The sequence below is a fragment of the Pagrus major genome, chromosome 1 (genome assembly GCF_040436345.1).
Source record: "Pagrus major chromosome 1, Pma_NU_1.0".
In the NCBI taxonomy this organism is placed as follows: domain Eukaryota; kingdom Metazoa; phylum Chordata; class Actinopteri; order Spariformes; family Sparidae; genus Pagrus; species Pagrus major.
Genome location: NC_133215.1, coordinates 16,532,413 through 16,560,408, shown reverse-complemented (window position 1 = coordinate 16,560,408; position 27,996 = coordinate 16,532,413). Strand labels below are relative to the sequence as shown.

The 27,996-nt window shown below is 39.1% G+C and overlaps 1 protein-coding gene across 1 annotated transcript in view; it reads left to right on the top strand.

The window, feature by feature from the left end:
• ctnna2 (catenin (cadherin-associated protein), alpha 2) overlaps positions 1-27,996 on the top strand; it is a 323,140-nt gene that overhangs the window by 45,136 nt on the left and 250,008 nt on the right. Inside the window, exons 3-6 of the mRNA XM_073466691.1 lie at positions 9,048-9,243; positions 13,714-13,880; positions 14,943-15,062; positions 16,164-16,430. Coding sequence (XP_073322792.1) covers positions 9,048-9,243; positions 13,714-13,880; positions 14,943-15,062; positions 16,164-16,430 — 750 coding nt within the window. The remainder of the gene's footprint in view (positions 1-9,047; positions 9,244-13,713; positions 13,881-14,942; positions 15,063-16,163; positions 16,431-27,996) is intronic.

Sequence of the window (27,996 nt, the reverse complement as noted above, 5' to 3'; positions counted from 1 at the left end):
CACACTCATTAGAGGTATAAATCCGTGCATACACATTGTTCGGTTATATAAGTCGTACTTATTCTATGATAATGTGCGTGCATGCATGAGCCTGAATTGCACCTCCACTAAAAAAAAGCTATAAATGAATGTAGACACATGCTTAATCAACTGTTTGCTTTTAAGATTGCATATTTTTGCTCAAGTGTCTCAGTAAGAAAAAAAAAGAAAAAAAGAATGGCAGAGAAGAAGCACAATTTTGCCAGTTGTGCTTTTTGCCTTTCGGGACCCCTCCGACATCACCCGAGCTGCCATCCTTATGCAAGGTCATTACACATGGCTTCACTGTTTGTGGTTGTGCTCATCAAACGAAAATGAGCTCATCAAACATTCTGTTTATACTTTTTATACTGAGGGGTAAATAGTCATTAAAATTAAGTTCATAGAATGCATACTCATCAAAAAGCCTCATCATTTGACTTTGATTTGGTCTCTCACTTTATACTATATTTACATCTACTTCCCCATATCTTGCTGTGCTTTCTCTGGAAAACCTTGTGTTCACGTGGCATGCAAGAAGTATGCAAATAAATACCAATTAATGTGTGGAAAATGCAATCGCATAATCGTATTTGTATGCATACTTATTGTGTTTATATCTGGCCCCTGGAGAACCACTGTATGTAATGCAGCATGTTGCAAATGCACGTTTTCCTATTAATACTGTGCGGAGGACCCCTGTGGTCAAGCACATAACAACATAATGAGCCAGACAGTTCAGTGTGTCTCTTTTCACCATCAAGAAGTATTCACGTAGACATTTTAATTCTCTCCTCATCAGGCAGAACACAACCAGACAAGAGTCTCCCTCTTTAGCCAGCTAAGAATTAAATATTTTATACTGTTGCAGCATCTGTGCAGACAGCTCACACTCATTTCTCTATCGCTCTTACTCTATATACTCTTATCCCTTTTACTCCCTGTAACTCTTTTTCCATGCCAACACTAATGTATGTCCAATCATATCATTCTAAATCTGCTGATAAGACCTTTACATTTTAATCTTCTTGCTATCATTAAGATTGTACTCATAGCTGAGACTTTCATGTGCTTACTGTAAGCCAATTGTATAATTGGCTTACAGTAATGGTGGCAAGTAAGTTGACTCATTCGTGCACCATGAGTCCTGACAGAACTGATGTACGCTCTTGTTGAGTCTGGGCTTCTATTCTTTGCTTTTTTTCTTTCAACATTTCTGGGTGGTTATGTAGTGAAACTCAAAGGATTTGGTGCACCATCAAATATCCAAGAACATTCATTATTTGTAAGGTTAAGATATGAAACATAGTTCTATACAGGATATATTCTGTATATTTCACCGCAATCCACATAGTAAAGCTTGACTGAGTGGTCGAGGCTAAGGCTCGAGTATGACATAACTTGTGGCTGTATGGAAATAACCCCAGTGTGGTCTTGCATAAAATCCAAGCAGTGCTGCTAATACACACGATAAATGGGCTTGCCCGGGGCCAATTACCAGCTGGCAGAAAAGGGCAAGGCTGCCTTGCCAAGACGCTGAATCTATTTTGTTTTGTATAAGGCCACATTTGGATGCACCAGGCAAACATTACTGTGGACCGCGTCATTTCTTTTTGCAAACTACTTTTGTTCCTACCTGCTTCCCTGGGGGAACCGTTTGATTAGTCTGTGTGCTCAGTTCTTTTTTTGTATTTGCAATAGGTATTGAAGTCTTCTGAGTTTTTTGTTTTGAAGTCATGACATGCAAAAATAGCTTTATGACACCATTTACCGTTTCACTTCACTGTGCTGCTGTATGCCTTGTGTGTGTAGAACAGGTTTGATCTTTTACTGCTCACCCCTTTAATGGCCACATGTGCCCATAGAGGGGGAGTACTGTAAGTAAAGGACTGTGTCTGACATCCCACAGATGATTTAGGTCACTGCAATACAGATGTCCAGAAAAATTGGTTTGCCCTACCAGATTCTCTTTTTTCAAATGATCAGTCAGCCACTCAGAGAAAAGTAAACTTCAAAATAAAACGTGTTAAAATAAGGTTATGAGTTCGAAAAAATAACTGTAAACTCCAAGATGAAGAAATTACTATCCGGTAAAGCAAAACTCAGTTTTGCTACTTATTGAAATATGCAACCTTTACCTTCAACTTACAAGTATGTGAATACATATTAAACTGGAATGGCACTCAGTAGAGTTCATATCTCTCATAGCTCCCTTTTGTACTTACTCATAGATACCAGCCACCTAAATATGCCTGAGTTTTTATTGTTGAAAAAAAAATTTTTCTCACAATGTTAAATAAAGTGAGAGACAGAATCCTGGATCCGTCTTTTATCTGAATCCTAAGGTAAAGTTAATGGGGTCTATTCTGGACGGTAACCCATCCTCCATCCAAGTTTCGTGGAAATCCTTGAAATCTTGAAAACATAACCTCCTTGGCAGAGGTAATAAACACATTTGTATAAAAACAAGATTATACAGTATATATGTTTTTAGTGTTAATCCCAAATGACACAAGATTTTACTACATAGTGTACCAGTGACTGAAATGGGTAGATTAAACCCATTTTAAGAGAGACTTACTACCCTTTCGGGGACCCTTTAGGGTTTTCCTCATTGTGTAACATCCTGTCAGATAAAGTGGCAAAATAAAATGGCCCATAAAATTGCTCCAGATTGCTTGTTATTACTGATGGCATTGGCTGACTGCCAGTCTTAAGTTTTTATTTGCTTTTCACCCCTCTTTTTTTAAGCTTTATTGCGATTCACCATGAGCTCTGGACGGTTATCCAGTATCACATTTTGTGACTATAATGTCGAATAATTCTTAAACTTTATATTATCCTTTGTATTGTTTAATAAACAGAGATTAATAGATTCAATTTATTTTGTTAATTTTCTTCTGACATCACATCATTGTGCCATCTACATAATACATTGTACAAACTCTTACAAATTACAAATTAACTCAGATACAGTTAAATGTTACAAACTATATTTGACATTTTCCCTGTGTTTTTAAAGTGGCATGGCTGTGTTAGAAGTTTGTCAGTGTGTGCGTCTGTGTGTTGGGTATCGCTATTATCTTTCAAGCATACTCATTAATTGAAATGTTGTGGGCTTACATCATGTTGCAGCATTTGTTCCTTGTTTTCATGATAGGCTGTGTGTGAACTTGATGGCTGTCATTGCTGAATATGTTCCAAAAGTTAAACAGTCAGGCTATTTTTCACATGCCATGTCTCTGTGAAAGTGACAGTGATTAAACTTGGATGCCTCAGCAACCACAGTAAAAAGATGCAGTGTCTGAGGACCTCAAAATGGAATGTCATTCAGCCTGAAACTAAAGCAATGTCTTTCCTCCCGCAATGTTTGTCCCTCCCAGGGATGTTTTGTTAAATCTGATTTCCACGCTTCATCTAATCACTCTGTTGCCTGTTTATGTAGGTCCTTTAAATTAGTTCTCTGGCTATGCTTCTGGATGTACGCAGCAGCCTGTATAGCCTCTTCACTCAGCTTGGCTGTGCTAAATCCTTTCAACCTATCTGTCTCCAAAAAGTATGGCCAGTTATTTAATCTGAGGTAATACCGTACTTTATATTAGGGTCGACAAGATCATGCAAAGCCCTCTGGAAAAGAATCAAGTTAAATTCTAAAATAACACTTACAGCACTGCCACAACAGTGGCTTATGTTCATTGCCAGCTGAAATGAGTGTTTACTAATATACTATTTTTATCGTTATAATAATATAAACATGCGCAGTGAACACCAACACACAAAAGAATAATTAAAAGAAATATCATTTAATATACAGATGCCATGCATTCACACTCGGCATGTAAACATTTAACCTAACACATGGAGCTCTAGATACAGTACATAGGCCATGCATTCACACCATTTGGCCGATCAGATAAAGCCCAAGCTAGCTGTCAGCTAATCCTCAAATTAATTAGTGTCAAGTTTTTAAATTTACTTTCATCGCAAGTCATGTTGTCATCACAATATTGAGCAATGATATAGCACACTGCAGATTTTTCTGATATTGTGCAGGCCTAGTTGAAAGCACCTATAGCTATGGAAAAAAAGACTGAATTATTGGATCCTAAATTTCAAGCACATTTCTATTAGTCCACTTCAGGCCATCAGTCTTAAAGAATTTATTGTCATGAAACCTAATAGGCATTTTTCATTTCCCAGTAGGGAAAGCAAAAATAATTGAATTAAATGATAGCTGCTGTTGCACTACAAAATGTCACCCAACTTTGACTTTACTGACTCAATCCCTTTGGAAAAGCTACATGACACATGCAGTAGCCTTATCTCTTTGTGTTATACAGCCCGGACCTGTTTTAATTAATAAATAAGCATTTGAAGTGCAGATGAATCATGCAGGCCCATAACTCTAACTCCCATGTTCTTGCCTTTTGTTCCGTGGAAGAGAACAAATGATATTAAGTAGACTTAGAAGTTAAATATCTTATTAACTCCAAGGTTGAACCAAGATAAAAGGGAAAGCTAAAGACTTGACCTCTAATCTCTAAGCGAAAATATCTGAAGAAAGTAGCAGATGCAACAGTTTCCTCTTCCATCTATGATACATTTATGTGCCACAAAATTACAACCAGAGAAGCTCTGGGACTGTAGAGAATTGAATTAACACCTGGATCTTCTCAAATGACATTTGAACCCTTTTAATTAAAAAAAAACAAAAAAAACTGGTAATGCACAAGTATTTCAAAAACCATCACACCAGGTAATCAACCCCTCCTGTGAGCTGGTATAATGGACACAGAACCCTTAAAATCAACCAATTGAAAACACTAATGTAGTTGGATGATTGATATTTCTTCCCTATTCCTACTGACATATTTACATTGCTGCCTTTAATCCACAGTGTCCGTTGCCAGCTGTTGGCAGCGCATCTACTTTGTAATGGCATGGGCAGCCAACTTAGGGATGTCATTAGCTCCAATTATTGCTCTGCTTGACTGAAGAACTGCTAAAGAATATAATGCAGTTTTAAAGGACCAGGTGCAAACACTTGCACTCTACACATGACATTTTTGCCACCATGCACAGTGCTACACAAATTAAATTATGTTTTCATTAACACTGCAATGAAGCCAGAAGTCCTCCATGGCCTCCCCAGTCACCACTTCTAAACAATGAACCTTAATGGGACTTTATGAAAGCGTAATCGCTGTTGAAAACATATCAAACATCCAACCACACACAGATTAAATCTATGTTCTTGTTCTGCACCGCATTTAAGCTGTCTCTACGCAGCAGTAAAAGGCACTTTAGCAAGGTGACAAAACAGAGTATTTTGATGCACCATGTTGAGATGAAGAATGCCATGATTGGAGCTCATCCATTGTTTCTTAAATGAGGGCTCTTCATTGTGTTTTAGTTCACTAGAGCCATGACAACCTAGGCCCTTTCACACATGCACTTCTACCCTAAAATTTTCTGGGTACTACCTGCACAAGCTGTATGTGTGACGCAAATATACAAATCTGTTGGCCTGGACATTAGAGGGAATATACTCTGCCAGCTCCCGAGTACAAAGTCCGATTGAGCCCATTGTTCAAAGAATTCACAGCGAGCAAGTGGGCATGATTATGACGTTGATGACGGTGACGTTGTGACCGTGTAGCTGCTTCATACTCTTCTGTTTGCCTGTATATTACCTTTCACCCTTTTGTTGGTATTGGGAATACGTCCGAATACATGTAGTATTGATATCGTTGCAAAATTAGTTACCTTTTCGGAAGAGTTCTCCTCCTCCTCTCTAAGGCCATGTTGTGTTTTTGACATTTTGTAGACATGATAGTCTGGAATTCACAAGAGAAAATGGGTAACGAGATGAAGGTCTTTTTTACCCAATAGTTAGGTCTATTTCAATTGACATACTACCATAGAGTGAAGCAGCCTGTGGCTAGCATGCTGACTTAGATAAGTTACTAAACTCTTGACCAGCTGCCTATATTTGTGGTGATTTACTATAAAAAAAGACCCTTGATAGCCAATCAGAAATTAATATTTGCTTTCCTCCTTAATAGATGTATAAAAATCCAAGAATCTGCAGAAATCAGAAATGACTATTTGGGGGTTTGGAGCAATATTATGCCCATGTTAATTAGTTATACAGTACAAAACAGGCTATTGTGTAGTAGCGATTAAAGACCTGCACTGACGGAAATTTCTTTTCTGCATCACTAGCTGATTTTGAATCAGCCGGGACACATCAGTGCACTGTTGAGTTTTTGCTAAACAACAATAACAAGAATTAATAATGCGGTCTGTGAGGTAGAACATGAAAGAATAGGGATTCTGCCTTTATTTGTGTTTTTGTGTTTGATTGATTGTGCCTGTTTGTCAGCTTGTCTGTTGGTAGTGGCAGATCTACGCCTTTATGTGGGCAGCCAGCATCTGAGTGTGTTTGTGTGTGTGGCAGAGGGAGTTTGTGTGCACAGGTTTGTGTGCGCTTTCATGTGTAAATATAATGATGAGTTATTGATTCAACAAACTTAGATTGAAAGAAACACACCATTGCACTTCATAATGAGCACTCGTTCAGCTGTGTAAGGTGATGTTGAGCAGATGAGTTGATGGTAAACAGATGTTTCAAAGTTGGTTCTCAGGGCAGCTTTGAATACAGATTCTAAAAATAATGTTGTTAAATCATGAATTGCTTTAAAAACACTTAAAAAAGGATTATGACCAAAAAGGTTAACTTAGTCTAATATCAGCCCTTCTTTTCCTGAAACCATCAGGAGCACGGACATGCATCATTAAAGTTTTTATTCCAGTCTTGAATCCCTGAAGTTATGCAGCAAAGAAAGGACATAACTTTGCTCTTAGCACCTTCTCACAGTGAAAACCTCTGATATATTCCAGAAAACGAATCATATCACCCCATTGTGCATTTTCAGCTGAAGTAAGATATATACTCCCACAGCAAACTCTGACTGTAAGGTTTAATGAGCAATTCTTTCCACATGCCTCTTTACGGGCTTTAGACAGACATGTGTCATTATGTCCAGCGACAGTGTGACAGACGTACAAGCTTAAGAAATAGTTCCTCTCTTAAATGAATAATTGACCGGTGGGAAGTAATTTTTTCTCTTCTATTGCCTGTCCCGCAGGCTGACTGAGCTTAATGTGTTGTTTTTTTTCCTTAATTAATAGCAAACACAGACTTTCTCTTTCAGAACATTTCTGTCTGATGATAATGACACTTTAATTATAGCTCAATACGGTATAATTAATATGGATGGTTTCAAACCATTTTATTTTCTCACAGTATGTCTGTAAAAGAAGTATAAACTAAACATACTTGCACAGTGCGTGTCTCCAAGTGCTATTTGCAACAGATATTTCTCAGAATTTTCTCAGGAGTGTAGTTTGTGATGGCTGATTAGTTAAAAGCTTTTAGCTTTTAGTGAGGATGCCTGTTCCTCTAGATTTTGTAACTTCTTTAAGGCAAAGTGCTCATCTGAAACAGACTCTTTATTGTTTTGGCCCTTGGACAATGGCACTTCATCTACACATGCAATAACATGAACCAACCATAGACAGTATGAAATACTTCTTCTTGGTCTTAAAAGTGAAGCCAATGTGAAAGTAGGTTAAACCCACATCCGTTCTAATGCCCAGCAGGAGGTGACTCCACTGGTTGCAAAAATTAAGTCAGATGTATGTAATCTTAAGAGAAAATGATCCTGGTTCTCTCTTGATTTATTACCTTAGTAGACAGTTTCTGAATGATTTTATGGTCTCAATCGCTAGTTTCAAGTGTTCTTCAATACTGCACTTTTATAAATTATAGTCCCATTTAGAGTAAAATAGATGATAAAGCAGGGCTTGCTTTAGGTTGTGGCTATCCTGTGATGGTGTGAAGTCACCACCACAGCCTGTTCTTGGGTTGTCAATCAGGACATCCTCCTCAGCCTCACACTCTCATCCAAATATGGTTGTTTTTGGCTCAGAGATGGCGAGAGCCATGACAAACTTGAGGCTTCAAAAAAGTAGTCCACAAACCAATGGGTGACTTCACAGTGGGTTTACACTTGGAATCAACACATAGTTTTTGCACTAAACGTATCTCTCTGTATGTCATCTTCTTGACTGACTGTCTGCTGTGGGGAGAAATCAATGGCTATATAGTCCAATACACTAGTGCTTCTTCACAGTACTAGAAGCTTTCTTAATGGAAATATTGTAATACACTTTCTGACAAAATATACTTTGGCAAAATGCTGACTTTTTCCAATTAGATCACAAGTTCATTCTGTTGGATTCAATTACACATCATCCCATTGATTCTGTGCAGTGTAGCCTATCCAAAAGAGCTGAGATCAAGGAAATTGTTGCCTAAGGTTCATTTCAGTCACTGATGTACTGGCTGTACTTTCCAGCATTGACGCTCACTGAAGCTGAGGGTTACGTATTTTCAGTGGGTCCTGTCTAAGATGAGGCAATGTACCTGATTAATGCTGTGTACAAATTTGCATGTTTCTGTAGCTGTGATAGCATTTAGAATGAATTGCCTCATTACAGTTGTGGAATCCCACATTATGGATAAAGACATGGCTATTTGTCACTGTAGTTAAAAGCGTTTTTCTAAGGTTGTTTCAGTATTCATTCCAAAACAAGAACAGCACATTCTCCCATCATTGTAATGGACTGTACATCTACCAAAAAGAGGAAAGAAAGTAGCCTATTTGTTGGAATTGATCTTTTTATTGGATTGACATTGCTGGGTAACAGCTAGAGACAGCTCATTGTCTCTTTTTAGTATTATAAAGATATAATATTTATCTTATAATTTCTCATCATAATGCTTTGGTGATTCACTGTCAGTTGTTGACATTAGCAAAGCATGCAACAGGTTATACATTTGGAGCAATTTTTAATATTTTGGACAACACCATCCTGCACCAAGAGCAAGCTATGATTTTTCACCCTTGTTAGACACACTGTATGGTACTCAACCAACTGTAATTACCTCTCCTACTTCTTAGGTGACTACCCTGGTGAACACCAGCAACAAAGGGCCATCCAGTAAGAAGAAGGGGCGCTCCAAGAAGGCCCATGTCCTGGCAGTATCTGTTGAGCAGGCTACCCAGAACTTTCTGGAAAAGGGTGAGCAGATTGCCAAAGACAGCCAGGACCTCAAGGAGGAGCTCATTGCTGCTGTGGAGGATGTTCGTAAGCAAGGTGAGCTTGTTGAATGTTCATATGCAGATACATTGCTTGTGTAATATATTTGCGTTGCTCTGGTCAAATAACTACAGTGTCATTGTGCAATATCCCTGTCATTCACCTCCAGACAGTAACTCCTCCTCTCCCTCAGCAATATTATTATATAATTATTATATATATTATATTATTCCCCTTTATAGAACAATAACAGACACGCATACTTAGTTCTAAAGTATAACATGGTAGTAAAGGGCTGCCCACATACTATCAGTCCCCTCAGAAGTCCCACTGTAACCATGTCCAAATGGCCTATATTTTAAATAACTTAATACAGCTCACTGGATTTAGGATCTGCATCAAATTAGACTCACTCATTGATACCAGCCACTTAAATACAGCTGATTTTTCTCCATTAAGAATAATATATAATTCCCTGAGAAATTAACTGAAATCTCACAAATCGCTGTCTCCCAATGTACAAGAATGTGAGAAAGAAATCTGGAACCTTTTGGATCTGCACCAAAAGTTAATGTGGTCTATTCTGGGCATCCAAGTTTCATTAAAATCTGTTCAGCAGTTTTTGTGTAAACCTGCTGACAAACCAACCAACCAACAAATGGACATGGGTGTCAACATAACCTCCTTGGCAGAGCTAACTAGGATGGTGGCTGGATAATGAACTTTTCTGAATGACACATAAATTCAAAAAGTCTAGTTTATGTCTTACTTTCTTCTTGAAGCATTTTTATTTACTTCAATTGCAGCATAGAAGAGTCCATTCCACCATTGTCTAAAGTTGAAAGCTTGCAATTTTCAGGTCAGGTTGCCAGTGCAATGTGCAGACACTGTTATTACAAAACAGCAGACACACTATGGGGAATGGACCCCAGAATACATATAGTGCTCATTGGGTAGTTACACACAAAAAATGTTGAGACGTTAATACAGCTTCCTGAATCCTGTTTATACCAGTTTGGACCATATACTGAACATATACAGGTATTACAGATATTGTTGCGTTAGATCTCTACTCAGCATTGTTCTAGCTGAAATGATTTACTAGCGCTGCTGGTGTTTCTGTGAAAATACTGTAGAGGAAACCTTTTTTTTTATAAAATGATATGAAATGATGAAATGATATAAAACTGGACTGTTTGGAGAATGTATGAAGTGGACCAGATGTCAGAACAAGTCAGACCTGTACACAACTTTAGATAGTGTTAGAGTTAAGTGTGGCAAGGCAAATCCATTATATATAACAGATTAGTACCCATTAGATTTAGGCTTTACTTGGAGCATGCAGCCTCATGAATGTAATGAGCCAAATGTTGGAGTTGTTTACCCTAAAGTCATGCATCGTTAAAGCTTCGACTGTCTGTGATGGTGGGAATCCTTGCTGAATTTTAAGGCATTATAGATGCCCATTCTCATTAGCAAAAGTTTGGAAATTTCAGATGTCTCCAACCACAAAGCTTCTGCATGAATGCAACTCAACAAATCACTCAATCTTTCTGGGAGCGTTTGCTCAGATGGGACAATGTCACAGTTTCAAAAGTTTCCTCTCTGCGCGGAGTGCAAGTCAGTGAGCCTTTACGTGAATCAAATGTTTGTCCCTAGAATGGAATTGGATTCCCCGTTCAATAACTACATCAGCAGAAAGAGCAAATGGAGCTCGGCACACAGTATGTTGTGTTGTAGCCGTATTCCTCATCCTGCACTGTCAGCTCCACTTGGCCGCCGGTGCTGTTGAACACTGACTCGACTGCGTTGGCACACAGCTCTTTTGAGGCATGAAATAGACTGTTGCCACACAGGTCATCAACACAGCTGACATCAGGAAGGACAAGATCAATCTTTTTTCGCTTGTTTGGCATGTGAGCCAAAACCAAAGAAAGGCTGTGTTAAAAAACATTTATGGAAGAACTTTTTTTTCTTTGGGGCATGGTTTGAACTACTGTAGCACACGTTTGCATCTTTGTTAGTATATGTTGACATTAGGGCTGCAACTAATGATTATTTACATCAAGATTCGTCTGCTGATTATTTTAGTGATTCATTGATTAATCGTCCATATAATATGTCAAAAAGTGACGTCTTCACATTGCTCCTTTTGACCAGCTAACAGTCCAAAACCCAAATTCCTTCATTTACTATCATACATGACAAAGAAAAGCAGCAAATCATCATATTTAAGAAACTGGAACCAGCAATGACATTTGACATTTTTGCTTGAAAAAGGACTAAAATGATTAATTAACTATTTAATTGGTTGGTGAATAATTTTCTTTCAATGGACTAATCGATTAATTGACAAATGGTTGCAGCAAAAGCAATAATTACTTGACCTTTCTGATTCGTCTGATGGCAAGAATTAAGGCCATGTATTAAACTTGCCTGTCCCAGGACACTAGAATAGCAGATGAAAGTTAATACTCCACATCTGCCAAGCTTTTACTGCCATCATGAGAATTTGGGCACGCTCCAAAGCTCTTCAGCACAGAAGTGGGCTGCACCCTTTTCATTCTCTCCTTACACTTTTTTGCTAGGTTGGATATAATTACAGGTTATCAGGGGAAACTGTTTTACATGAAGGACTTTATAAATACCAGGCCAGATATATTCTTTTAGAATCTGCTGAATAGAGGAAACACATCATATTTATTTTTTACAAGATATTTAGCAGCAGCAAGATGTATCCCCAGCCCAGCGGCATCAGCATGCTAGTTAAGGTGAATTGTGAAACAGCCTTAAATCTGTCATCACCTCATCAGACCTCTGTCATTGTGACCTCATCATCCCAAACCCCTTTATCTTGTCATGATTAAATTATAGATGCTAATTTCAGACCACAGAGGGGTTCAGTAATCAGGCCCTTTGTACTGTCATTCTTCACTGGCTCATCAATGGGCCAGACAGACTTATGACACTACCAGCAACAGTGTGTGTGTGCATTCATCATCTTGTTTGCCTTTGTGTGTGTGTTTTTTTCAGTTTGTGTGTATGTATGTAAGGATGTGTCAGGGCATTTTATACACCTTACATTACTGTACAAGATAGATTCTTTTATTATCATTTTACTGAACGAATTGCAGTTTGTAGTCCCTTTATGCTACTACTAAAGACGGAACTTATAGGGGTGGATTAATAATTAATGAGTCATTAAAAAATAAAACTAATTTTATATTTGAGTGCAATGGATGAGTTAAGGTGTCTTACGGCCTGAAGAAAGAAGCTGCCCTGTAGTGCCGTGGTACAGCAGTGTCTGTATCTTTAGCCCAACGGCAGCAAGGTGAACTGGGGTTGGTGTTTTAGCATCCTTTGGGCTCTGCACAGACACCTCACCTCACTCATTGATATCACTGATGCTCGGTAGATGGGTACCAATAATGTTCTGGGCAGAGCCTTCTTGTCCTGGGCCGTGCACATCCCATGTGATGTTTTCAGTCTAACACCCCTCTGTAAAATAACTCAGCATGGGACGTTGCCCAGTTAGGTTTCCTTTAGAAATACATTTGAACTCTCAGAACCAGGCCGGGTATGTGAGATAAACAAAGAGCTTTATTTGCTCAGTATTTTTTAACTCATGCAAAAAGAGCTGGCACTGTGTTGACCTGCTGCTTCTTTGCTACTGACCCAGTTGGAACTGTTGTATCTTTATTTAGAAAACGAACATTTACTCACTAATGCTTTGTTGGATATAAGCATAAAATACTAAGTTGTCAATAAACACTGAATAAAGGCTGTGTTGCTGCTTAAAATGAAGACACACATTTATTAAAACAATAACTTAACATTTGTATGCAGTGTGTTAAGGCTGTGAGGGATGAGTTCTGCTCAGAGACATGGCAGAATTAATGCTTTCTAGAATGTTACTTGACCTGAGGTGAAATGGGTGAAGGGAGGTCATAACGAAACCACTTTGCAGCACATTATGGAGGGAAACAGCTCAGCCGTCGTCATTATTCTGTAAGGCTGCCTAAATCTTGGTAGTTGTGTGGGTTTGAGCATATTGGGGCTTCTTTCAAGTTAAGTTCTTAGCCATCTATGAAGATGGCTAAGAACAATAGAACTGTTAAAGAGTTAATATACTTGATTATGATATTTTTGCAATAAACATATATAGGTATAAAATATTGGTATATAGGTGTCACATTCACTTTCTTCCATGTTTCTTTGTGTTTTCCTCATGTAAATTTCCTGCGTGCAACTGTTTGGAAACAAAATAAACTGGTGTTGAAAGTCCTATTTGCAAGAAAAGTTGATTTTTGAGTCTCATTCCGGACTCGTCAAATACTGACTCTCTGGGACGGCAACCAGCCCGTTTTACAATCCCAAAGCGTCGGTATTTGACGAGTCAGGAATAAGACTCAAAAATCAACTTTTCTTACAAATATCACCTTTAAACAAAAATGGTATATACAGTAGTAAGTCAAACAAAATCATGTCACTCTTCAGCTTACAGTCTTTCTTCCTTTCCTCTTGCAGGAGAGACGATGCGTATTGCTTCGTCAGAGTTTGCCGATGACCCGTGCTCCTCTGTGAAACGTGGCACCATGGTGAGGGCTGCCCGCGCCCTCCTCTCTGCTGTCACCCGCCTGCTCATCCTCGCTGACATGGCTGACGTCATGAGGCTGCTGTCCCACCTTAAAATTGTACGTGCGATCATCACATTATATTCTGCCAAAAGAAGTGTACTTCTTCAACAGCATTCAGCAGTGTGTTTGCCGGTTGATATGGCCCTCCGACCTTAGAGAGTTATGAAGCCATGCCAGCTCATTAGTTATGTTGTGTTAGAATTGCATTCAGAACGGTGAGCTGGAAATCTTCAGATACTCGTTGATATACCCAACGTGTTTTGAAATGACTCCCAAAATATTTTTTTTGCAAGTGATAGTATTAAGTGTGTTAACAAGACTTGTATGTGCAGTGTACTTAAAGATGTGGTCAGATATTCCAGCTGCTGTGTAGTCCACAGAAGCAATATATGCTTTTATCACAACCTCTGCACACATTAGCATATAGATGAGGTATGGAGGAGTATCCTGGGAACACACATCAGATTGTACTGTATTAATATCATAGCATGGTGCCCGGATGTGATTAAAAACACATACTCTTCCCACTCATGCACTGTAGAGTCATCTGAACACAGGTTTCTTATTTCTTCACTTTGAAAGTGGCACAGCATTTTGAAGGAGACGTTATACATGTTGTTAGAAAGAACGATATGCATTTGGTATAATCTGAAACAAACTCAGGCCTACATGCACCTTCATTTGCTCACACTCTCTCACAAACACGCGCACACACACACACACACACACACACACACACACACACACAGTCAGAGTCCTTTTTTCAAGCTTCATTCTTGAGGCCCACAGAGGGGCTTAACTCAAGCCAGTATAAGCCCTGCCATCAAAGGCCACTTAAAAGTTATCTCTCTCTCTCTTCTCTCATTTCCATTCCATTGTGCGTCGCTTTCATTAGGGATAGAAAAGAGTTCGGAATCAGAATGTACCCACAGTAGGGATGGAGATTGCTGAAATTAGACCCATTAAAAAAAGCACAATTAAATGGTTATTGTCTTTCTAAACCTGGTTGCAATTACGCAGGATTAAAAAAATGTTCGCCAAAAACAAATGTTGTATTTTTTGACTTTAATGTATTTCTTTCTACAACAAAATCCAGTCAATTCTTTGTTTGTGTGACAGGTGGAGGAAGCCCTGGAGGGAGTTAAGAATGCGACCAATGAGCAGGACCTGGCCAATCGCTTCAAGGAGTTTGGGAAGGAGATGGTGAAGCTTAACTATGTGGCAGCCCGGAGACAGCAGGTAAAAGGAAGCCCCCTGTCTCCTCTACTCTGTCTTTCACAGAAAAAGTAAACCGCTCCTTATTTGTGTGTCACATTCAGGCACAAGGTGTTCCCTTGAAAGAGAGAGCACCTTATAGTGTCTACATTCAGGTTTTCTTTGTCTGTGATTTTCTAAACTTCATTTATAAAGTGAGTGCAGAGCTGAATAATGGTGAGCAACTGGAGGTAAATTACGTAATACTGTTTATATGAGATCACTAGTGGCTCAAATTCAAAGTCATTGATGTCATATTCTGACAAAATATTGGCCAAGTCTATAATGAAATGCAGTTTTATCTGCTTTGCATAATTTGCATAGTGTCTTTAAGGCCATTGGGACACACAGACACTGCCATTATGGAGCAACTGAACAAGATGCAACTTTTTCCTGTAGGGGAAATTTGGTTAATTTAACAGGAAATGAACCTATTTTCAGTCAGTTTTTGTACTTATACTTGTTGCTGTAAACTGCATTGACAATTCCAACACACAAAATAGACATGATGACATTAACAAGATGTTATGAGTGCTTTCTTTCATATATATTGATAATTTCATATAGCTTGTAGTCAATGAATACGTGTACTTTGTAAGATTTTTGTGAAACATAAAGAGTACTGATAATTACTGTTTATCATCCGTTTTAGTTGAAGTAATGTTTGCTAGAATTTCCAGTTTTTCAGCAGCATTTGAAATGACTTTTTAATATTACTGAAAATCTGTTAAATATTCACATCAGTGGATATTTGAGAGAAGGATAACACATGAAAGTGTTTTTCAAGCATCGCCCCCAGTGTGACAAAAAGCTCTTAGAAGATTTTTTCCTGCAAGTGTCATGTTGGCAAACATCCAGCCTGCTCAAAGGTCCCAGAGCAAGACACTGAACGGAATTCTATTCCAGGGTTTCTTTTCTGCTACATTGTGAGATAATGATGCCATCAAAATCGGATGTCTTTTTTTCCATTTTGTTCCAACATCCAACATTTTGAGAAATGCACTGATTTCTCGTTACATTTATTGTGAATTATGTTTCTGATGATGGTTATTAGAACTTACTTGAGAATGTTCTTCAACTTCTCAGGAATTGAAAGACCCCCAGTGTCGAGATGAGATGGCAGCTGCACGTGGGGCCCTTAAGAAAAATGCCACCATGCTGTACACGGCCTCACAGGCCTTCCTGCGCCACCCAGATGTGGCTGCCACACGTGCCAACCGAGACTACGTGTTCAAGCAGGTCCAGGAGGCCATAGGAGGCATTTCCAGTGCTGCTCAGGCCACCTCGCCCACTGATGAGAAACATGGCCATGCCGGCATTGGCGAGCTGGCTGCTGCCCTCAATGAATTTGACGTAAGTCGGCAAAGCATTCTTTTCTACTCCACTTTCTATAGTCAGACTCTGATATATCCCAGCTGAGAGCGCATATCATTGACCTCTTCAAGGCAATACTAATGAACACGTCTCAAAGCTCAGAGACAAAGGTCCCTGAATGCAGTAACTGTTTTTGACACATGTACTGCAGGAGTACATTATTATTTTTTACACAGTATAGTACATAACAGTGGGAAGAGTATAGCTTGTTTTACAATAGGCACATCAATATGATCTGACATTTCCAGGACTAGTATCTGCGATGGCTTGTTCTGCTTCTGTCATATCCTTCTCTGACATAAACAAAGACACACACATCATTCAAGTTATGTCTCCGAAACCACATATTAGAAATACTACATGGTACTTGTACATTCATTGTTACTGTATCTACATGTGCTTTGACGCTGACAACTTTGATATTGGAATAAACATTCATTTTCAGTGTCACAACATATTTATATAATACTTTATATCTCTCAAACACTCACTGAGTTATGTATGTAAGGTTAAACGGTGCTTCCAGTAGTATTTCGTTCCCTTTATATTCAATCAATCCATAACTTTCCTCACTTTCTCTACACTTTGATGTGTACCCTTAATCTACACAAACACAACAAGCTGAACTGGTTTGTGCTCAAAGTTTTATCTGCAAACATGATTTTCTGCTGCCATCTAGTGGTTACACATTGATGGTGAACTGTTGGTCTGTTCAGAGCTTGTAACTCTTTTCTGTTTCGGTGTCCCTCTCCCACAATTTTAGACATTGAGGTGGTTCTGGTTCAGGATTTTGAGCTCTGACATTTTTACCCACACACATACTCAAAACGTGCCTGGTGGGATAGAAAACCACTAGTAGTCTGGCCAATGACGAGCAAGCTTAAGAACTACTAGTTCTTAGTTAAGATAGTACTTTTTAAATCAAAAGTTTTTTTTTTTTTTAATGTATGTGTTAGATTTTCTCTGGCATGATTTTCCCGTCAGCTTGTGTCATGACTGATGGCACCCAGATTGTATTTGCATTTACATTTTATACATTTAAATGACAAATTCAGAGACATTTTAAATGAATGATGATCTTTTCCTTCTTCAACAGCAGCATTACATCATTTCAATCAACAGTCAACTTCTCCCTGATAATGTTTATATAATGTGTAGATTATTTTAGCGATATAACAAATATTGCAGCATTTTCAGGACAGGATAATTTTCCCATTCTGGTTATAAGATAAAGCTTCTAACAAACAGCTAACTTGTCCACTATTTACAGGTGTGATTTTTCAGGAAATTGCCAACTGTGATTTGTTTAGTGCAGTGCACGCTCTATCAAAGACCACAGCCATGAAGAATACGCTGCTAACTTTATGATTAATAAATCGTTTTTATAGCCCCAAAGTGACAATGCTTTGTCGTAACATTAAAAAGCATACCCACTGCACCTTTATGATATAAAGTAAAGTGCACTATCCAATCCAATCTAGTACTTTATTGCCATGCCAACACAGTTGATAGAAATTTACCTCAGCACAGCTCCTAAAGACAAACAAAAGAACAGTTGCTCATAAGTAGAAGAAATATATAAAATAAGGACAGTAAAAACACACATTTATACATTCAAACATACAGAATATATATACAGTAGGTCCTTTGTGCAGCTAACCTGTCTCCTTTAAAGTGCTCGCTGGTTAATGCCTTCTCTACTACTATAAGTGCATGTGCATCAGAGTTCAAGTATGGAACAGCCACAGGATATATGGGGGGGCTGGAAGAGGGAGCTAGCAAGGTGAGAGGGGTCGGTGATCAGGGAAGTCAGAACTGTGTGTACAACCCTTCTCGTCTAGCAGCAGCAGCAGCAGCAGGGGAAGTCTTACCTTTTGTTGTTACAATTGTTTTATTATTATTATTTATTATTTTATCCTTTTCCCACTAAATCATAGAACAGGCTACACACTGCAACTGCCCCTGTTACTCACTGGGATCAATACTATAGTTTCATGTTCCTCTAAACCATCTAATCTGGATCTGTTTGCAGAATCTGTCTGCTTGTTACAAACCCAGCTCATATTATTAAAGATTGACAAGCGCCACACAATAATGCACGCAGCTGTGCCTTACAGTAGTAACAGTTTTGGTTATATAATCCTATATTCTTGAACTGTTCTTTTTGTTCTCAATGTTTATGAACATAAATGTAAACATATGGCTTCACAGTACATCTAAAACTCATGTTAGCTCTTGAAAACTTTGCATAAAGTTGAATAGTGCCAGTGTTAATGAACTGCAGCAGAATCTACTTTGCCACCTGTAAAACACATTAGAGGAATGCAGAGGAAGATACAGAAGGAAGAAGTTTAATTTAGTTCTACTATGTATACCCATGGCAAAAAAAAAAAAATATCACAGGAGCTTAACAGTTCCAGTAAATAGGGGACAAAGTTGTGCAATGCCACACACATTTTTATATTCACACTGTTGAGGTTTTTGAGATCACAATTAGATTTAATGAGTAAACGTTGTCACTTCAGATACGATGTTGTGTTTAATTACATAAATTACCAAGTACCGTAATTATGGATGCCATCACCTTCAAAGGACAAAAATTATAAAGTAAAACATAATGTGCAGACTCTTACGTAAGATGAAGGTAGTTAATCTCTTAATGATACAAGATCAGCCTGATTGCATCTGCAATTTCAGACAGCAGAGGAGTTTCTCATTAGTCTTTTTGTTTATGATTTCTTTAGGAGTGCAACGGCATGACTGTTTTGATATGGGTATAACAATGCACACATACAAACTGGTAAAGTTGTATAAAAAGATGATTATACTCAAGAATGAATGAATAAACTAACCATCACTTTGATTTGGTTTGAGGTAAATAATGTCACATGCACTGTATGTAATGCTGATAAACACACTTACGGTGAAACAAAAAGAAAAACAAAAGACGTCTGTATACACTTTTAAAAAGATGTGATACCTTATCCTGCAGTTTGAATTTTTTTTACTGAGATGTATGCAGATTTTCTCAACATAAACTTGCTGATATAGTTTTAACTATAATCAGAGCAGCATGCTTTGACACACTGCATGGTGTTTTTCAAAAAATGTTTTGACCATATGTATCTTTCCCAGTTCTTTTGCTGTTTAGCATGCACTTACAAACCACAATGCTCTATTGCAGTCAAGGTTGCTAATTAACGGCATGTGAGTGACCCCTTGTGGTAATGTTTGGAAATTGCAACCAGCTTCTATTTTGGCTTAATGCTGCTGCTGTGGGGCCACATGTCAGACCAGTAGGGTAAAGCATAGACACAAACACATTAGATGAATAACTTAAGGCTATCTAGCGCTGAAGGCTTAGACGCTTCGAGATGAACAACATTTTAGTTTCCTCTTAAATCTGCTACCGTGTTATTCTGCACGAGGCCGTGGCCTATAGTAATCACATCAACTTTGTTTTTATGTAAAACAGCGTGGCTTTTTACAAAAGCAAAAGACCTGCATAATTTGATTCTATTGGGTAGACAGGCAGACAGGCAGCAGTTAAATGAGACAAATTGCCCTTTGCTTAGCCCTCTGTGCTTGCCTGAAGCTGGTGCATGTTTAATTCTTAACTTACCACAGAGACACAGACTATGGTCAGATCCTCTCAGAATAGTAATGACTTGATACTGAGCTGTGAGGCATGGCACTTGCAGGATTGTGTCTGCGACTGTGCATGTGCTCATTCTTTTATATGTGTTTGTTTGTAAAGCACATACAGTGGTGCATATAGTTTGGGTTGTATATGTTATTGTAATACATTGCGGGGGCGGCTGTACACTGTTGTCCAGATAATCTCAAACTATCTTTCCATCCACACAAACCCGCGAGCACTCACATGCACGCTTGCTTTGTTTCCAGTAATGGAAGCTCTCTGGATACTGTGGAGTTGGATGATTGCACTTATCTGTTTTGGGGTGCTGCTCCCTGTCCTAAGTCAGCTTTGATCTGTTACTCATTCTTTGGCCTTTCGCAGCGATTGTAGGCTTGGATGGCAGACGTGACTACAGCACAGATAGACACAGCCTATCAAAACCAAAAAAACTTTTAATAATTGAGCTTTTTTGGTTTATTTTTTGGTTGAGTAGCTGTAGTGTGATGGTGCTCATTTCTTTAAAGGATTTGAGAGAGTGGATATGGACAAGGTGTTCTCTCAGCTAAACAAATCATTTTACACAGTCTATTCATTAGGACTCCTTCATTCTCTATTCTGTCACCTATGTTTCTTACAGCCTCTTTCACTCACATGTTACAGGATGTGTAGTTACCCAAAGATGCGTATGTGTAAATAAATAATATCAATAATTGAGTCTGACACTTACTCAGGAATAAAGAGTCCTGATCACACTGTAAACAAGTTTTCCTTTTTTTGTGGACTGAAGAGCAGCTTTCATTTCCTCTCTGTCAATACCAAGAATATGCGCTCATCTGAAAAAGTAGCACAACAAAGACAGGAATATAGATTACCTTCCATATGGATTCTTTTCTATGTTTAATTAGGGTAAAACATCCAGAAGACTCTGTAGGTTTTGAGGGGATGATTGTGGCTCATATGCCACTAAAATGAAAATAGCACTGATGTTGAGAGCATTGCCTGAACTGCTCCAGAACATGTACAGTCCGTGACACAAAAGGTTAGACAAGATTTTTAAATGCAGGGCGCAGACGCCGGTCTATAGCTAGAGTGAAAGGGCAACTTATGAATAAGACAAGAAAGAGGGGACGACCTCATCTAAATTTTTTTTCACTGACACCTAGAATTAGTTTGGTATGAGTCAACTTAGGACACTGAGATGCAAGATCTTTTAAGAGAGAAAGGGGAGGTCGCATCAGTTCAAATTCACTAAATTTCAGTGACGTTTGGCATATAACAAAGAGGCAACATGAACTCCGCCTCCACCTCTTACCTTTAAACGTACTACAAGGAGTTTTTAACTGGTGATGAAACAGTCTCAATTTAATATTGATGCCTCTCTTAGCTATTCTTAATACCTGCCACCAGGTCAGATTTTGCTCAAAATAACAACATTACTGTTGTACTTTTTTTTTGTACTTTTAACAACCTTGGCTTTGTCAACAAAATAACTATCATAAGCAATCAAATCTGTTAGCTGAAGGCTTACATCTCTCCTAGGTGTATGAATGGTAATAAAAAAAGGTTTACTTTGTGTGACTGTTATCATATTATAGTTATTAATTTTACATAGTCACAAATAGATATATTACCTCATCGCTATGCATCCTGCAAACAGCTGCATGCACTAGCCAGATCAAGATCTTTACAACAGGTGGCAGTGGTGCTCAAACTGCTTTTGTCCACTGGAATCGCTGGAATCAACAAAACATGAAAGTTCCTTTTAGATGCTTTAAAAGAGTTCCTCATCACATGTATTGGAAGGGTTTCTTTTCAGAATTCTGTGTACATGTTGGGAAAATTAACACGTTTTCAGACAATCAACTTTAAAATCAACGGTTAGTTTGCTGTGGAAATGTCAGTTTTTAAATTTGATAAAATTGTGATTGAGCTTTTTCCCTGTTCAAAATGAGGCAGACAACACATTCCACCAAACACACATACTTAGATATATATATATATATATATATATATATATATATATATATATATATATACACAGTATATGCCAATGGAATAAGTGAAAATTGTTCAAAAACAGGCCCCGTTATCTTACTAAAATACTACTTTCTAGGTGACTGTGTCTTATATTAAGTGTGATGAGATATTTTTGACTAGAAATTAGACAAATTCTGTGTACCTGACAAGATTTTGAGTTTTTGCAGGTTTTAAAACCTGTTTTCATTCAAAAAACAAAACGGTGCTGTTACAAAAGATATATATAGACCACCTGACATGTCAAACAAATGCCGGCGTGAAAAATAACTTATCGAGTCCTCGAGTAAATCAGGTAATGATGGTGAGGTTGACGTGGATGTCTTGTTACTTGAGCACTTTGTTGACTGAAATAGTGACAGTTGGCCAGTGCTAATTAGATAGCATGTCATCCAAATAATTTCCTATTCACCTAGCACCACTCTGGACTGATTCAGGTGTTGCACTAGCAGTTGGCAGTGAAGGATTTAACACTCTTGAAATAGGTTTTAGTATTGCGGACACGCTCTGCTTTTTTAGTAAGGGCGGAACAGAATTTGAAGGCGGCCACCTTTAAATTCGCTATGCAGGAAAAGCCCTGTCATGTTGGAATGAAAGTCTTTATTTGGGGATCTGAGCTCAGTGGGACGACAGATGGAGTCAAGGCCCTAAGGGTATGTGGGTAAAGACACACTGTCGCACACGCAGGCATAGATTTTTAGGTCACAGCACACACTTACACTGTGTAGCATTTCTATTTGATTTAACAAACAAATATAGGAGGCCAGTGGAGTGGAGTCTTTATTGCAAATATTAATATTTTTTTTTTATCATGCAGGTAATATATCTGCCTCATGTAAACTGTACATTGTACACGTAGAAAGTTCTATTTCTAAAGAGGACTGGTCACTATCTGTGAGCCTTCATGTGCAGGCAGGAAATGGACAGACTGCCACTCTCTCCCTCTCACCTAGCACATTTTAATATGCAAAAAATCTCTCTTTGTCTCCCTGTAATTCTCCCGCTTTAAGCCTCCTTATCTTTGTACAGTCAAAAGCAAGAAGCACCTGATACGGCCCTTTAAAATTATGACTCTACTGGTCTCTCCCACTCTCACACTTATTTGAAGTGTCACACACAAAGACATCAGCATTGTGAAGAGCAGCAAAGTAAGTACTTCTGATAGATGCCTTTTTTAGTATGAAGAAATACAAGATACACTATGACTCTATGCTAATGTAACCCAGCTAGGAAAACAGTGCCAGTTCAAGTATGGGTTATAGAAGGCCTTCCTTTCATTCCTCTGCTTTTGCTGCTGCCTTCGATTAGATGAGTCAAGAGGAGAGGATGGGGATAGTGTCTTTTAACATAATTGTGATTGCATCAAAATGATTGCATCGTGCTCAGTGCTCCTTCTTCTCTTTCAACCAGCAAATTAAATTTGCCTCTTTCTGAACAGGGTCTTCTATTGCGTTTGAATTTGGAAGTTTTTTCTCATTATTATGTCGAGTTTGGCCCGCCGCTGTGTCATTTGTGTGTCACATCTGCTTAGGTTGGATCAATGCAAACAGGTGGTCAAAGGTGCAGCTGTTCAAATACATTAGCTTCAGGCTCAAAGCATACAGTATGTTCATACAACAGCCAGCAGATGGCAGTGTTTAATTACTTTCATCACTCTGTCCTTTCCCTCTCTTCATTCCCCACCCTCTCTCTCTCTCCATCTTTTCCATTTTTATCCTTTTTTCCTTCAAGTCCTTAGAAACAGAGGTTTTCATTCTGGCTTATTCTCGACTAAGAGCAAGAGCCTGCATCACCTTGTATGGTTTTGTAACATTAATGAGATGGAAGCTATCTTGTGATGCCGAGATGTTTTGATGTATGTAGATCCTTGAGTTGAGCTTTGTCAAAGAGAATTCGGTATTAGAGTTCAACAGATACAGCCTCTGCAATCTGACCCTTCAGCCCACGTCCGGCTGGATAGTAATGATTTCCTCTCCTCCACATGACCGCAAAAAGAGGACAAAACAGTTAGCAGACCTGTGCCGTATCCCAGTCCTGTCGTGTCATCACAGCTCTTGTATACCTGCAGCTATCTGACATAAAACCACAGTGAATGGTGCTCAGCTGTATGTACTGTATGCACACACACACTGAAGCACAGTTACACGCAAAAACACTTTTCATTCACACACAGTGCAGACATGCATACACTGGCAGAGCATAGCTTTGAGCCTACGGCAGAGATCCAAGTCGCACTGGATCATTTCACCATGTTTTTTTATTTCCATCTGCTTGCCCTCTCCCTTTTTCTTCTTTTTTAACAGGGTTATTTACACAGCATCTCACTCTCACTCCCCCCTCACCTCTCTGTCGTCTTCTCCCTTCCTCCTTCCTCTCTCTTTGCTCCCTTTCTCTCTTTTGTTCTCATTGTCTGTTGTGTCTTGAACCAACAAGGGTGTTTGAAATGTGAGTGTGCTTACATGCGCAGTCTGATTTGGCAGCGGCATTTTCATGCAAAACTCTTCCTCTATATATTGCAGGGCCTGTAGTCACACTGCACAAGCATATGCCGTTCCTAACTCTGCATACATTATAGGCTAACTATAACTGGATTTACTTGCTAGCTCAGGGAAAGTGTGCATGACAGCCAGTCCTTTGAATCCCACTGTGGCAAGCTTTGCTTCCAAGTGTAAGTCGCTTTCTGAATGCTGCATGCGTCCACCTGTGCGATGACAAGTGATCGACCACGTTTATGTTTATGGCACACAATGTGCCGAGACTTGAATTACAGCTAATGTGGGAATTCCACAAAACATCATAGACCAGTGAGCAGAGGCTGATCAACCTCTTCTTGTCTGTTGTCATTCTTTTTTCTTTCAATACGCCCTTTTATGAAGATAGACTTGTGGTTTTTCTTTTTGGGAGTTCTCATTCCCCTCTTGGCATTAAGATGGATTTCTTTCTCTTGTATCATGAGCAACATACACGATAGATGGGCTCCTTATTGTTAGCGTGAGCACAGTGACTGCCCAGCGATGACCTTTTCGCGTGCTCGGCTTGTGTATGAGATGCTACTGAGCCAACCTCAGAGAAACAGTGGCTGGAGAGCAAACCCGGCTCTAATGTATGTAGATGTATTCCTAACTGAGGGATAGCTTTCTTGGTAATTGCTATATCAATCTGCGCACTCCTATCCTTGCTGTCTCATTTCAAGCTCTCTCTTATTTCTCTCCCGTTTTCCTCTTTCCTCTCTCTCTCTCACACACACGCTCATGCTCAGACACACACGCAGAGTCTGCTGCCTGCTGCTCTCTCCCTCTGCATTGTCCCCCCCCCCACCCAGATTTTTCACTCTCCTTGACTCACATTGATTCGGCGCTTGAACATGTGGGTGTTCAACACATTCCTTAGTTGCCTGTGAGAAAGTGGCAGAGAGGAAACTGTATATCCTCATCATCGTACCATCTCATATTCGCTGCGGAAGGTCAGACACAAACATGCACAGATGCGCAATCATGTACAGATGCGAACGGACCCCAAGCATTAATAACGGCATCGAACACAATGCCAAGAGGCAGCGTTATTGACAAGAACCCCGTTGTGTTCAATAAAACTCCACTCCCACTGTCATTTTCACCTTGGCTTAGCCACGTGTTAGCCCAGAGGTACGCCTCTAAATTACGACATCCTCTGTCTGCCGATTAAAACACTGCCTCATTCTCCATGGACAGATGCACCTGTCAGAGGAAATATGAATAGGGGAAGTAAGCTGAAGTAATGGGACATGACCGGGGAGATAGAGAAGTATTGGTTTGTTTGTCGCTGTACAGTAATTAGCCACTGCCTGTCTTGTCTTGATGGCAATAAGTCGAGCTGTGGAGGAGGCGGTCATTGGTAAACAGGATTTGGAGATCCATACTAGTTACAGTGGGAGCTTATAGCCTCGAGTCCATCGTGATCAGCCTTTCTTTTTTTTCCATAAAGCTCAGTTTGCAGCTTTCAGGAATTACTCAGCTCTTCTTGTTTATCTCCAGTTATAGATTCAGTCTTGTTAGATTAGACTGACTGATGCTCTGCCAAAGCACTTTGGCAATTTGAATTTACATGCTTCCACGATGCACACGACACAGTGAAAGTACTTTAGGACATTTATCATAATACATCAGCTGTTTTACCATAACAATATGTCCTCGAATATTCCCAGACTTTCAAGCTTCACTTTCATTTATCTCTGTTAGTTTGCATGTTATAAGCAAAAGTCACACTGTTTTTTCTTGGCTCGCATTCACTATTAGAATGAGGGAAATGATTAACGGAGTGGTTAGAGTATATTCTACCACTCTCTCAATATATGGACAGCCACCCTAAATTAAATAAACAGCAACCAGGGTGAAATACCTCTGTGCATCTTCAGCCCTCTCTCAGCATAAAACTCTTGGGGTCTGATTTCTGTGTGGGTGCAGCAAATTACTTTTTTTTTTTAAAAGGTATCTTGCCTTCCAGTCAAGGTCTTCTATGTAGGAACCCCACCTGCTAGCTTGCCCGCTCAGCTCAGTTCAATCTCATGGATGTGGGGGCATTACATGTACAGTATATGTAAGCAGGCACACACATACACACACATATATATATATACACACACACACACACACACACACACACACACCCACCCAACAGACAACTTGTACCGACACGGATTCTAGTTTCACCCAGGAGCGAGGCTAGAGTGAACAGTCTTCTGGTGAAATTTGTCCCAAAGTATTCAGGTAAATACACAAACAGACAAGGAAGGTCGGAGACAGTATCTCTGTTTAGGGCCAATCTTACTATCCTTGCAAGCCAGACAAAGCTAAAGTACTTTTCAAAAGATTTTGATAATTTTCCGAAATGCACTATTTTCCGCCCACACATTCTCTTTGCACTACTCTGAACAATAATATGGGCATGCGCATGCACCATACACACAAGCAAAGAGTCCTGTTATGGAGGCTAGCTTTTCTGCAAAGGGATATATCTGCCAGGGAACTCCTGGTGGATTTGAGACAAAACCTAACCAAAAGATTATAAATGAGCTGCTTGTCTGATTTTCACTCTCCATGTTGCTAAGCTAAGCTCCACTACCTCAAAGTGTGACTGTATAGAAATGCAAAGTAGTCTATTTTCTCAAGACAAAATTCTACAGACATCCCCACAAAGTAAATATGATATAAAAATTCTCTACTGACATACGTTCTTGTGAAACTTCATATAGCCTTTTTAAATATGCTTAGCGGTAAGTATCCAGCAAGCATTAATTTATACAGTACAAGACAGTGTTTTTTTTTTTTTCTCAGAGACTGATAAACCTGAGGCATTGAGGGGGTGTACAGTCTCTCAGGGGATGGAAGAGTCCTCCACTGCCTGGAACTGAGATAGTGGCATTGCCTCTGGGATTTACCAGACTACTTTCGAGAAATTTAATTCACAGTAGGTTCAGGCAGTAACACCTAAATTCAGATGGCGGCCTTAAGTTACCTTTTTTGGTTCTGTAGATAAGTCGGCAGATATAGAGGAAAGCTATTCATACTCAGCTAAGAGCTACAGTTGTAAATTTGATTTGGGGTGCTAGATCAGGACAAAGCTGTTTGAAATGTTGGCATTACGTCAGTGGACTTCACAAACAGATAGGTTGATGGAAATATTGAGTGGCTGCTTTAAGAAAGCCAGTAACAATCAGTCTTCTTCACTGCAGCTGAAATTGAGGCAGCCAAAGAAAGTACTGACTTTAAATAACACACCATCAATTGTGTGCTACTGTTCTTCGGCAGGACTCCCCCTGATGCACAGGCTTGATTCACTTCAACTTTAGGCAGTCATAAAAATACTTACACAGCCAGGCAGGGGTTTTGATTA